We start from the raw sequence: 13,678 nt of genomic DNA on the forward strand, positions 1-13,678 counted from the left end.
CTTTCCACGCCGTTTCTGTAATGTATGGTTTCAGGGTCTTGTTAGATGTGACATGTCAAATCAGGCAGTAAAGAAAAAAAAACGATATTCAAAGGCAACGTGTTCGGCCCCCAGCGCAAAATTTCTGCTGTTAGATTCACCGCACGGCTGCAGGTTTTTTCTCCGTTTTTTTTTTACCTTTCGTAGTTGACCGAGTATATCCACTCCTGCAGGCGATGTGTGCCGCCTTCAGGGTAGAATGAGTGCTTCGATTGTGGAAAAACGAGTGAAATATGGGACAGTGATTTACTCCATCAAAAGGCGTTCCTAGCGCCCCTCTACACGACCACGCACAACACAAACAGCAGCTGTAGTTGCCTTAGTAGGAGGATAGGTTATCTATGTTATTTTTGTGAACTTGGAAGAAGAATTAGGTGCAGCATCAGCTAGCCTCTACAGCGATGCATGGGCTGCTATGGGAGATCCCTTGAGAAGAAGAGCAAAAGGAAGGCATGGTAACTTTCGCGCGAAACCCACTGCCTCTCCTTGCGTTGCGTGTATGCACGGGAACAAAGCAGGGCGCTGCATCCATGTGTAGGGCCACCACACGCACCAGCGTTTGGAAAACCAAGAGGTGGCCAGCTTTACCCTTCACAACGATCGTGGCTGCTCTGCACAACTGACGTGTCGAATCAGCTGGCCGCCGCTAATTCACCAGGCCTCGCGGGGCCCCTTCTGTAAATGTGGACAACTCTCCACACATGCATTCCATGCATTGTACTAGTCCAGGGGTAGCATGCATTAGCCTGCAATTTTTTTGTCCGCCAACCCGTGCGCGAACGGACAACACATTTGGGTACTAGAACGCCTGTGTCCTAATAAGCGTACACTCTATAGCCACTTATGCACATAGCCGCGCAGGATTCAGGCCAGGATAGACGGGAACGAATAAGAGAAATAAGTGTGGCGGATCAACCTAATTCGTGCAAGTATGGCATGTATCTTTCAAAGTGACATGTATTTCTCAAAGCGCGAAAACAACACGGACGAAGAAAGAACAGACAGGGGCGAACACTTCGTGTTGTTTTAGCACTTTGTAAAAAAGAGAGAGAGAGAGAAAGAAGATAGCCTTGGACGATGCACGGGCTCTATGAGAGCCTCCGGGAGAGGACGCAGAGAAAAAGAATGAAAAGGCACCCTACAACATGTAATGGGTTGAGATGGGTGCTCCCATCGTGCTCCGCAGTGTTGGGTGCACATGAATACTGAAGAGTGCTCGTACCAAGCGCTGCTCACACGTGTGCAGACAGCAGCGCTTCGTACGACCATTCGTGACGCGCCTAAGCGCAAAACTGCTCATCTTGCTATCTCCCTTCTGTCACGTTCCTTCCGCAGGCTGTTTACCTATCACTATGTCAGCGCGAGCTAGCCCAAACCACCGCTTTAGTGAACTCTGTTTTCACGTTTCTAACAAGCGTTTTCTTCTTGGCTATCGAAACAAGGCATGAGCCGCTCTAGGCAGTGAAGTGGCACGAGCAGTCGCGGACGAAAGGACTATTTGAGGTATTTGTACATGTGTGCGTTCTTATCCGCTATGCACCCTGGCCAATCCCCCGCCGTGGGTGTGTGCCATTAGCCCCGAGGACATCATCATCATCATCATTTGGGGTATATCAAATGCAATCGCTTTTGGCGAATGCAGGCTTATGTGGATGACGTTCACACAGAGTGGCGCAGCTGGACCTGATCGCCCCACCACTCAGCTCAGAATTATACCAGGCTCGAAAAACGACACAGCAGTCTCAAGAAAGGAGCGCTTTCATAAGGGCTATGAAAAACGTGAACTTCACCGACATGAGGGGAAAAGGAAGCCGCTGAGCGAATCAGATTCGCTGACCTCACAATTTAAAACCACGATGTTGCATTGCGAATGATTCAATTTTCTTGGCTGCGATGAGGTTAGAATCATTTCGCACCCTCGCTTTAGCCCCTCTCAAAGAAAGTTGAAAACATCGATCCGTTATGCCTAAAGCACACCTCGTCGTTTATACAGCGGTCACTGGGTTGCATTAAGCGCGCACGGCGGCGGTGAGAAGTCGCTCCGCCATTGCTATTGATGTATGAATGCTGAGCGATTTCTGCAGCTGCGTGTCGGCGCCATTTCTCACCGACACGGGCGTAAGGTAACGCAATAAGGTCCCCTATACAGCACTCCTCTGAACCACTCCCAAAACTCAACATCTCTCTCTCTCTCTCGCACAGCGCTGCTGCTCAGTAAAATCGCGAGCCGTGGGTATGCCGAGAAAGCTCACGCTGCGAAGAACATGGTATATTTCTCCAACTACAGAAAACATCGTTACTGTGGCAGATCAAAAGAACAAGTTTTAATGGAGTTATTCAAAGAGGCGCTAAGTGAACTTGGAACAAGAATCTCGTGTTTCTGGCCGGATAAGATTGCCCACCTACCTTCACAACGCGGATATTCGCCAGTCCAATTTCCGTCAACGCCGCAGGTTCGTGTGGTGTTGCCAACCAGCTTGAAACCATGGTTGCACGAGAACTCGGCATTCGAGCCAAACACCGTTCCCAACAAGCGCACAGTGCCGTTATCGATGTCTCTCAGGGCACCGCAATCCATGACTGCAGCAGAGAGCGTAGCTCGGCAGTTAATTAGTGCAGCAGTAATGAAACACACATTTCACTCGCCAAAAAAAAAGGACAGTCTATGCAATAAATTCTCTAGTCGTTACAGGGGCACACACAAGACGAAATGGCTTGGGCAGGATTATGTGCAGTGCACAATTCAAGAATGTACGCGCTTTTTTCTCGGGCTTGACTTGGGATGGATTACCTAAAAAAGTAATAAAAAATTATAGAGTTAGGTAATAAAACTGATAAACCTTAAGAAGAATAAAAAGGAGAGGAATGTTTAGGTCCCATTTGACACAGCGTCTCATATCGTCCTTGAGTCTCGTGTCTGATCCTCTCACAGGCCAACACGTAGGACTAGGTTAAAGGGATGGATTGACTTGGGATGGATTACCTAAAAAAGTAATAAAAAATTATAGAATTAGGTATTAAAACTGATAAACCTTAAGAAGATTAAAAAGGAGAGGAATGTTTCTCTCCGGGAAAGGTCCTATTGGACACAGCGTCTCATATCGTCCTTGAGTCTCGTGTGTGATCATCTCACAGGCTAACACGTAGGACTGGGTTAAAGGTAGTACCGTGGGAGGCCGCTTGGTGCAACGCAGCCGAGAGAGGAGAGAAAAGGTACATGAACACAGTGCTGCCATTAGTCAGGTGTTCATTACGCCCGGATGTAGCGCGTACAACGATGCCCAAGAAAAGCAAATCAGATGTTAGCATGAAATAATAAATAAAACAAAAACAGGCACCATCACTAAGAATACTCATTCAAATGTCTCTCCACCCTCTAGACAACCTGGCGTATTATGTATTACCAGCATCGGCCGACGGTGGGCTCACATAACCGATTTTTACGTTGAGCAATTCTGCGAGTTTCGGCTTCCCTTGGTGCAGTCTTGCTTTTAAATAGAGGTCATGCCTTTTCGAAAACAAGCAATCACATTCGCGGCAGTATATGCAGAGCTGACCTCTTACTGTTTGTGCTCGTTATTGTATTGTTCTATCAATTTTAATATGCATGATTTGGCCGCTTGGGAGATGTACTATCAGCGTCAATTGAAACGCGAACAAGCCAATTGAAACGCTAACAGCACAACTCGCAGACATTATATTAGGGAGGCAAAATACATGAGCAGTTGATTTTCCCATTGAAGCCGAAAAGACCGCTCTTCGGAAATGTTAATAGCCCACGCCTGTATTTCATCTGCAGCCTCTAATATGCTTGATTTTTTGTGCTCGCGTTCCTGTTGTTTTGTTCGCGTTTCATTTGACGCTGATAGTACAGTGGAGGGCAAAGTTTCGAGATCTGAATTGCGTGTTCCGTGAGCGAAGCCGATAGCTCTATTTATTAGCCGCTGGCTGGAGCCGAGACTTGTGCAGGAAACCACCAGTGTGGTCGCAAGCCGCCAGCTAACAATGGAGCTATCTGCTTCGTTTACGGAGCATGCTGTCCAAACAGTTTTTTCTCCTACTGCAGTTCTTGGAAGCGGCAGTGACTCTGACATAGCAAAGGTTTTTTCCTCTTCTTGACCAGTCGATTCGAGAAGGGTGGCTACAAGTAGCTGTGTAACTTGTGGACCCGGCTGACGTGCCCACGAAGCCCCAGAAATTCTTTTCCACGTACTCAAATTTTCCAGTATTTTAAGTTCGAAGAAATTTCCCGCAATTATGTAGGCCAACATGAAGTTTGTTAGCAAAAATACTCACGAGTCCATCCACCTGTTTTGTTTTTTTTCTTTTCTAAGCCATAGAACTGGTGAGCGAAGTAAATGAGAGGGATAGCTAGCAGAAGCTCGGCCTGAAATTCCATAATTGCCTCTGTTTTTAGTATCCTTTCCTCTTCTTGGCGAGAGCGCCAAAGAAAGGAGGGAGCAAGAGATGGCCGAACTATTATGTCGAACGAATGAATAAGTGATTGAGGTCACCGCGGTCCTGATTAAGCAAGTCAAACTAAAAGCACAGAGCTTGGGAACTCCTTGCATAGAGTTACCGCATATGCAACTCACTCTCTTGCTCTTTATCATGCTAGGGGAGGAGGCCTCTGTTTTTTTGCAGCAGCCGTTGCTCGGCGCAACGCTGGAAGCGGTGCTTGTTCAACGTGGTTGTTTTATGAAATAGCGCTGGCTTCGTCGCGAACATTGCAATATAGCAGTGTCTAAGCGAGTCTTTCATTAGAAAATCATTTGTTGTACTCTAAAAATCTGACACCAGAGGATACAAACTCATAATTTAAAAAGAAAGACGGAAATGTAATATCGCTGCTGCGTTGGGGGAGTACCAGTTATACGCCTGTTGAATGTATGCCAATATTCTGCTGCTAGCAGAGTGGCCGTAACGAAACGCGTAGTTCTACAACCGCTTTCATGCCGCCTCCAACTATAAAATTCAGGGGGCACTTTGACTGTCTAAAGTGCGCAGAGGCGAAAGCGTTTTAAGCACCACTTTCACTGCTTCTGTGGCACTGGTGGCGTCACATGTAATTGAGTACTAATTACCAAGTGATGACAAATCACTAATTATTGGTTAATTACTGATTAATGTCTGAGTACTAATTAACTGCTAATTAATGACTCTTAAGCTTCGCCTTTAGGAGTGGAACGCGACAGCGTGTTGTAGCGCTGCCAGGGAGTCCACGGAACGCCACCACCCGTTCGGCGCGATGCCTTGCCGTTTGAACGCAACAATTTTTGAGGAAAGGAAATGGCGGAGTAATTCTCTGTCATCTCGGTGGACACCTGAACCGCACCATAGAGGAAGGAAGAAAGTGGGAGTGAAAGAAGAAAGGCAAAGATGGCCCGTAATGAAGAAAATGGAAATTGTATTTGAGGAAAGAAAATTACGCAATAACTGTCTCACATATCTCGGTGGACACCCGTCAAAATTCAGGGGGTGGGGGGTGCACTTTTTTGACCTAAAGTGCGGTCACTGATGTGTGGCTAAGATGTTAAGTTTCGCCTCTAAGAGTGGAACGCGAGAGCGTCTTGCAACGCTGCCAGGGAGTCCATAGAACGCCATCGCCCATTCGGTTTTACACCTCGCTCGTCGGTAAATTGGTTTTTGAGGAAAGGAAATGTATTTCTGTCTCATATCTCGGTGGACAGCTAAACCTCGCCGGAAGGGAAGGGAGGAGGATGGCAGTGAGCGAAGACACCGTATTCACTAGACGCGCCTTTGTTCATTCCAAACCATCGAGACGATGGAGCTCCATATGACACCATTTTTCTACTTGGCTTGCATGCAGTGTGGCGTAGTGCCATGGCATATCGCCATTGCGATCCTGGAGCCAGATCTGTGTATCAATATTTTGTTGAGAGTGTCTTGAAAATTTACGATGTGTTAAAAGACCGAGGTTTTGACGAAGAAATTGTATCCCTTTTCCAGAATCTATCCCAACTGAAGAAGTTGGAATGGTCGCTGGAAGCGAGGAGTGCTGTAGCCATGTAAATAGCCATGTAAATAGTCACATATGTTGTAATGCACTGTATTCCCATGCCTTTGAAGGCAATAAAGAAAAAAAAAGCTGGCATGGCGGAGTGGATAGCGTGCTCGTCTCGCACTCCGAAGACCGGGGTTCGATTCCCGAGCTCGACCAATTTCTTACTAGGTTTTATTTATTTATATGGCCTGACTAGAAAAGTTAATTAGGCTAACTGGGTAATTAAGCATTTAACTAAGCTCAGTCCCACTTACTTGGAGCATCACTACATGATCCCTTCAATTGGTTGCATGGTTACTAGCCAAAGTACAATTGGCCCCGTTTGAAATTGGCGCACTGTGACGTCACGACCGTTTCGACCAACTGAATAGCGTGACATTTCTGTCGACAACTGCTGCTTACAACGATGAGAAATTAAAGGCTTTCGCCTTGAAAGTCTTTCTTTTCCCTCCCACTGCTCGCTTTGACAGCCACAGCAGCGGTCAGCGCCCAAAACTGGCCAGCAGCTCAGGACACTTACTCTATGTTCTTAGTACCCTCTCACATCGGACTCACTGTTAACATTGGAGAGTATTATCTTGCGCAAGGAGCATCGTCACAACATGCAGCAGTGAACGTTCCGAAAGACGCCAAACTCATGTTGGTGGCGAACCTTCACACCTGCCGTAGTTATTTTGCAAGAGCCATCCTGCGAGAAAAAGCCGCTCTCATGTTAAAGCTGTGCGCGGGCCAAGGCTACACGTCAAAGTGGTTGCAGAAGATTCGTCATGCCCTGTCACCTCTGTGCTCGAATTGAGGTTCGAGGTAAGCGTGGTAAGCGAGCTCTTTCTGAAGTCTTGAGAGTGCACTGGCCTTTTTACACCAGTGGTAAATCAATTAATCTATTTTGTCACCGCGAGTCACAGGTAGAGCAGCTGGCACAGAGCTATCAAAATGATAACAGTAGCTATGCGTTAACTAACACCTCCTCTGCAAATCACGAGTAACCGCACCCAAAACCAGGTTTCTTTCGCATGATAAGAACACTCTCTGTTAATGCAGAAGATAGTATATAGTGTTTACCGTTATTTTAACCACACTAGCCATTTAATCACTCAGCCGCTGTTGACATCCGTATGTGGGTCTTACCACCATGAAGCAACTATCACGACACCACTGCACGCCGTGAGGGTGCTACAGGGCAAAAGGTTCTTCGTCTCTGGTGGTTATACTCACTGCGGCACTCGGGCTTCCGTGCATTCCACTGGGCGTTATATTGGCAATACAGAATGGGCGCTCCCTCCAGCTTGTAGCCCCTGTTGCACTCGTAGCGCACGCGGCTTGGGTACACGAACTGGGAGTCCAACCGGCGGCCATTCTGGACGTCTCCCGGATTGTCACACGACACCGCTGTGGATGTTGAAGGTGGCATACTTGAACAGGGTTAGGTTGCATTTGGGAGAGCACAACACGTCACTATTTCACCCTGTGTATGCTGGCCATGTCATGGGTTCAAGCTGCGTTCAGTCAAACGTGACAAGAGGGCGAAATGTGTTCATGCTCCACTAACTATATCAGCGATTTTATCATTTCTTTTCGCCCGGGGCGTCTCCTCTAACTAATTTCAGTTCAGTCCTTTTTACATCACTATCACAAAGAGAAGCCGCTCGCGGGAGACGGCTGCTGCACGCAGTTTGAGATGCCCCAGCAGTAGTCAGACGGATCATCAGCTTCGTTTACACAGGCTGAGAGAAATAAACAGATATTTTTCAAACAATTCAGTTATTAGATTTTCGCAGTTATCAGATTTTCTCATGAGTGTATTCACCTTCATAATGCTGTATCCGCGCTGTTCCTTTCTGGCAGATGAAATGCTGTATCAGCAAGTGTTCGCGCCGGATGGCGCATGCTTTACCAGATTTATCATCCCTGAGAAAGCATTCTTTTGTCATTTGTGGAAACTTCTATTTTTAGTGAAACAGGCACAATTTCGTCATGGATATACACACTATAGGACGCATTCTTCATGAAGATTCAGTGGCTAAACTCATTGCAATAGAGATTGATAGTAAAACTTCTTCATTACATAATCAGAAGCAATGTGTCGCCATCACTGAATGTATTTCAGGTGACCACGATGTCCTCTCAGGAGGTGCCACAAAGGTGAGTCCTTAATCTTTTGTTCCTGATCTATATAAATGACTTATTCTTCTGCGTCGACCCACCAGTTAGCATCAGCCTTTTCGCAGATGATTGTGTAAACAAAGCTACACACATAAGAGAGGACAAAATCAAGCCTAATGAGTCGCTAAACTCTATTCACTCGTGGTGTTTAAAGTGGAGGATGAAACTGAACGCGGCCAAAACCTAGTGGATCACATTTACCAAAAAAAATTAAAATTTTTGTACTCGTCAGACAGAACTGGAATAATGAAATGCGATCAAATTATTTGGGCGGAATAATCACTAATAACTTAAGCTGGCATCCTCATATGGCAACCATTTGTCGCAAGGCAGATGTTAAACTATGATTTCTCCGGAGAAAGTTGCGTTGAGCTCAAATTCCATGCTTATAGAACGCTTGTTAGGCAAACATTATATTATATGCTGATTTAATCTGGAGTCCACATCAGAAATGCCTTGTTAACATGATAGAGCGTATTCAGAATTTAGCACTGCGTTTCATATCCAGATTTAACTCTCGCCGGTCCAGCGTTACTAAGCTGCAAAACAGGGCCAGCCCACATACGCTGGAACAGCGCAAATCAATTCCCATGCTGAGGTTCACACATGAGCTTTATCATGGCCATTTCAAATTATACCGATCAGTTTTGTTCACGAACGATTCGGACGTTCTGCACGTACTAACCAAAGTCACATTAATTCATATGAACATTCTATGCTCCTTTGTGCGATCGCCCTTTGGAATAGTTCAAATCAAACCAAAGCACATCAAATCTTTCTTTACATTATCCAGATGTTAGGGGCGCTGGCAAGAAGATCTCTCTGGAGCTTGATTGAGCGCCAACGCCCCCGTACAAGTTTTCAAGAATTGTTTAATTACATATATTACATATACATAGAGAACATATATGTTGTATATGCAACATATATGTTTGGTTCGGTTTATTCGCGTTTAACGTCCCAAAGCAACTTAGGCTATGAGGGACGCCGTTTTGAAGGCCTCCGGAAATTTCGACCACCTGGGGTTCTTTAACGTGCACTGACATCGCACAGTACACGGGCCTCTAGAATTTCGCCTCCATCGAAATTCCGCCGCCGCGGCCGGGATCGAACCCGCGCCTTTCGGGCCAGAAGTCGAGCGCCGTAACCACTCAGCCACCGCGGCGGGCGCAGCATATATGTATATGCAACATATACAACATATTACATATACAACAAACCAATTGCGTTTGAGGAAAAAAATAAGCGAGACACAACTGATAGGAAAAATAAAAAATAAAAAACAGACAAAACGGCAAAACGGCAAAAGCAATAAGATGCAAAATAAAGGTTTGAAGGACTAACACAAGGCATTTAGCAATGATGGCAAGTGATAGCTGACCAATTGACGTCCATAATTAGTTCGTGTTTGGGGAACGAAAAATTCATCGTGGTTTCTTATGGCATGAGTGTGTTGTCTGGGTGTTAAATCACACAAAGTTTCAAGAAAATTACGGTAGGTATTACTTCTCCGATATCGTTTTATTAAATTGACATTATATAGCTGGTGTATTGAAGTTATGTGGAGAGCATTAAAAAGAGCTTTAGTCGTAACGTCGCGGGGGATGTTTGCAATGCTTCTTATTGCTCGATTTTTGAATGACATGTTAGCTATTTAAATTTGAGAACGTAGTAGTTTCCCATACTGTGAAACAGTAGTTTAAATTGGAAGCAAACATGGAATTATAGACAATTAAATTCATGTTTTGTGGCAGAAAATTGCGCAGTGTACTTAAGACACCAGTTATTTTTGATAATTTGTCAGCTAATTTATCAACATGTGTTGACCACGACCAATGCTTCTCAAAATATGGTCCAAGGCTTTTTACGCCGGGGACAACTTCCAAAGGAACAGACCCAATCCAAAGTGAAATGTCGCTATCGCACTCTGTTTTATTTCTTGGCCTAAAAAGCACGGCTTTTGTTTTATTTATGCTTATAGATAGTGAGTTTACGTTAGACCAATGATTTAAAAAATTTAAACATGTGTTTTCTTGTTCAGTTAGATTATGTGTACTTCTAGTGGTGAGAAATAGGCTCGTGACATCAGCATATATTATAAATTTTGTGTGTGGGTCAATGAGAGCGCTGTCGTTTGTGTAGATGACAAAAAGTAGAGGCCCCAATATGCTTCGCTGTGGGATTCCTGCTGAAACTGATTTTAGGTCGGATAATTTATTGTTAATTACAGCTTGTACTCGTGCTGATAGATAAGAGGTTTATATATCAAGAAAAACGCCACGGAAGCCATAGAATTCAAGTTTAGCAATCATTGTCTGATGATTAATGCAATCAAATGCCTTTGAGTAATGTACAAATATACCTGGAGTTAATTGATGCAGTTCAAAAAAATTTAGGATTAGTTCTTTTTGAGTTAAAAGCGCTGTGCCAGTGGAATGGCCTAATCTATACCCATGTTGATGAGCGGCCAATAAGTTATGTTTGATACAAAAGCTAATGATCCATTTCTACAGCAGTTTCTCGAGGCATTTTGAAAAAATCGATAGGCTTGATATGGGACGATAGTTAGACAAATTATTTTTGTCGCCACTTTCAAAAATTACTGTCACCCTAGCAACTTGCATGGCTTGTGCGAAAACTCCCTTCCCCTGCTGAGGCCCTAAACTGCAGTACTTTGACGCTTTTGTTGAGTGTATGCAAAACAGAGAGATTTGAAGCGATTTGTTAAGTGCCATTGATGTTGATCTGTTTCACTGTCTTTTTATTTCGACCTTAGCATTTTTTCACGCAACCCATTATTTTCCTGCGCTGCTGCTTCCCAAGTCACCTTCAGGTCTATTTAGTTTTCGCTCCCATCATTTTAACGACTCCATCTTGGACCCGTGTCACAAAATTCGGCGGATATTCGAAAAACATGCGCGCGCGGAAGCAATCTCGCCAGCGCGCGCCGTTAAAACAGTGGATAAGAAACACCGGAGAGCGCCTAACCTTGCGTGTGTTGCTGCCCTCTCCACCTCGCTCGCCTGCGCGGCGCCAAAGGAACACGTCGGCGCACGTCCTCGATTATTCGAGAAGCTTTGAGTAAATTCTACTCAATGCTGACGGAGAGGGCATAGCCTTGAGAGTGCTAAATGATGTCCTCTCCCCTTTATTCCCGCACAGGCGGTGGCACAACGCAAGAAGGATCTGGAAGGTTCCCGAAGCCACTCTCCGCGCCTGACCAATGGGGACGCGCAACTCTGGCGCGAGAGTGAGAAGGAAATTCTACAGCTGATACTGTATGTATGTACACGCTTGCCTTGGCGTGAAGAACGAACAGACGCGAAGCGCCTATATATTCAATTCAATTCGTTTATTTTCTAGAGCGCTACAAACACAAACTCTGGTCCCCCACAAAATGGTCCCCTGGACTAAAAAGTGCACTAAGCAACTTGACGATGGCCCAGTGGCCACCTTACAAGACAGCAGTCGTGCAGATCATCAACAAAAGAAAGAAACTGCCCTCATCAAAAATCACACTGAAAATATATGGGTAATAAATCAGGTCTCAAAAGCGTACACACGAAACAAACAGACGATAAAAAAAATCATCTGATGATATATATATATATATCAGATGATATATGATATATATGATGATATGAAATATGCAAGCACACGATCGGAGGACAATTATTCAGTTTCGAGACTAACGCACGATACAACAAATCAAGGTGACATGTAAGAGTTCAGTTGTGGTTACAGAAATAATTTTTATATTCTTGCTTAGATGGAAAAAAAACTCCTTTAGATATTTGTTTCGAAGTGATGGACCATTATGCTCCAATGACTGAAACTTGTTTTGGATGCGGAAATAGGGAAGTAGCCAGTTAGGGGGGTTTCTAGTGAATACATTTGTTGTTCGCTTTGTAATGTGTCAACAGTGGTAAGAAAATTTGCAGATTCAACGGAGCAGAAATAAAGCAGTTTTAAGAGTTGATATTCACAACCGTGCAGGCAACGAAGAGATCCCATACATCGGAAATAGGTTGTTTGTAGCTGTGAGCATTCCAACATTTGCCATATAGCGCAGGACTTTCTTCTGGAGCACGTTAATTTTATTCGTATTTCTTTTTGTTGTTGAGCTCCAGACAAGACTACAATAATTTATGTGGGTTGTAGATAAAGCTTGGTACAACTGGAGTTTAACTCTTTCAGGAAGGAGGTTCCTGCAGCAGGACAGAGTGCCCGCAACAGTAGACAGTTTCTTGCCGACGTGATTAATGTGGTGATCCCAGTTTAGGTGAGAATTAAAAGTAACGCCAAGAACCTTATGCTCACCTACTATTGTTATATCTTGATTCTTATAATTGATCTTATTTTGCAGTGTGAAAACTTTATTTTTTGGTGTAAACAGTAAAACCTTAGTCATAGTGGTATTGATTATTATGCAGTTAGACTGGGACCACCCTTATAGGGATTCAAGCGTTCGGTTGCACTACAGAGTTTGTATCTTCACCTTTATGAAGACTGCTACTGTCATCAGCGTATATAAACCATTTAGTTGATTGAATTAAAAGAACTATAACATTAATATAAAGATTAAATATTAGCGATCCTTAAACACTACCTTGCGGTACTCAGGTTTGCAGCGGCAGCAGAGATGACTCAACATTATGTATGCAGACGCAGTGGACTCTGTCTTTCAGGTATGACCTAATTATGGTGGAAAAAACAGCGCAAACTTAGACAGAAAACACAGAAAAGAGGGGAGACACTACAAGCGCTGACTCGCAACTAAGGTTTATTGGAAAGAACAGAACACAATATATACAAAAACCACCCACGACTGCGTATGTCATAACAGATTACGTGCAAGCGTGCAAGATAATCTAAACAGAAGCATCGCGCGTGTGCACCCGGTTATTCAAGTACCTAAATTCCAATTCTGACAAGGCCACTGAAGGATCACTCACGCACCGTTTGCCGGTTTTTCAGATAAAGAACGCTTCCATCAGCTCCCGGGTCACCTTATCTTGGTGGAAAAAAAGCACGTCCGTTTTTGGGAAAAGGGGTGTGCATTTGCAAACCCGGCGGTGTGCGGGAAGGTTGTCTCGCGAGTCACTGCCGAGTAGTTTGCGGTGCTCCAAGAGCCTTACATTTACACAGCGCCCCGTTTGCCCGATGCACACCTTACCGCAAGACAGTGGCAACCGATATACAACACCCTTTTTGCAAGGAATGAAAGGCGCCACATGCTTTGTTGTACAGGCCTTGCGATTCTTGTGGACACCAGCCGCCAGTTTTTTGTCCACCTGTGGGCAAATTGCAGCGAGCTTCTTAGGAGCCGAGAACACCACCCTAACATCGTACCTCTTTGCCACGCTCTTTAACCCATGGGAAAGCCTGTGAGCGTACGGAATGACGGCTGGCCTACGGCGCTCACTGTCAACACGGCCTCTTCCGTTGGCT

At 44.8% G+C, this 13,678-nt stretch overlaps 1 protein-coding gene across 3 annotated transcripts in view; it reads right to left on the minus strand.

The window, feature by feature from the left end:
• The window catches only part of LOC149352619 (sushi, von Willebrand factor type A, EGF and pentraxin domain-containing protein 1-like), a 261,506-nt gene that overhangs the window by 226,225 nt on the left and 21,603 nt on the right, over nt 1-13,678 (minus strand). For all 3 annotated transcript variants that reach the window (XM_089581812.1, XM_089581813.1, XM_089581811.1), the window contains exons 4-5: nt 7,280-7,453; nt 2,446-2,619 (exon numbers count right to left, since the gene is read on the minus strand). In XM_089581812.1, coding sequence (XP_089437938.1) covers nt 2,446-2,619; nt 7,280-7,453 — 348 coding nt within the window. The remainder of the gene's footprint in view (nt 1-2,445; nt 2,620-7,279; nt 7,454-13,678) is intronic.

This window comes from Amblyomma mixtum, chromosome 3 (genome assembly GCF_055824585.1).
Source record: "Amblyomma mixtum isolate Tamu chromosome 3, ASM5582458v1, whole genome shotgun sequence".
Taxonomy (NCBI): domain Eukaryota; kingdom Metazoa; phylum Arthropoda; class Arachnida; order Ixodida; family Ixodidae; genus Amblyomma; species Amblyomma mixtum.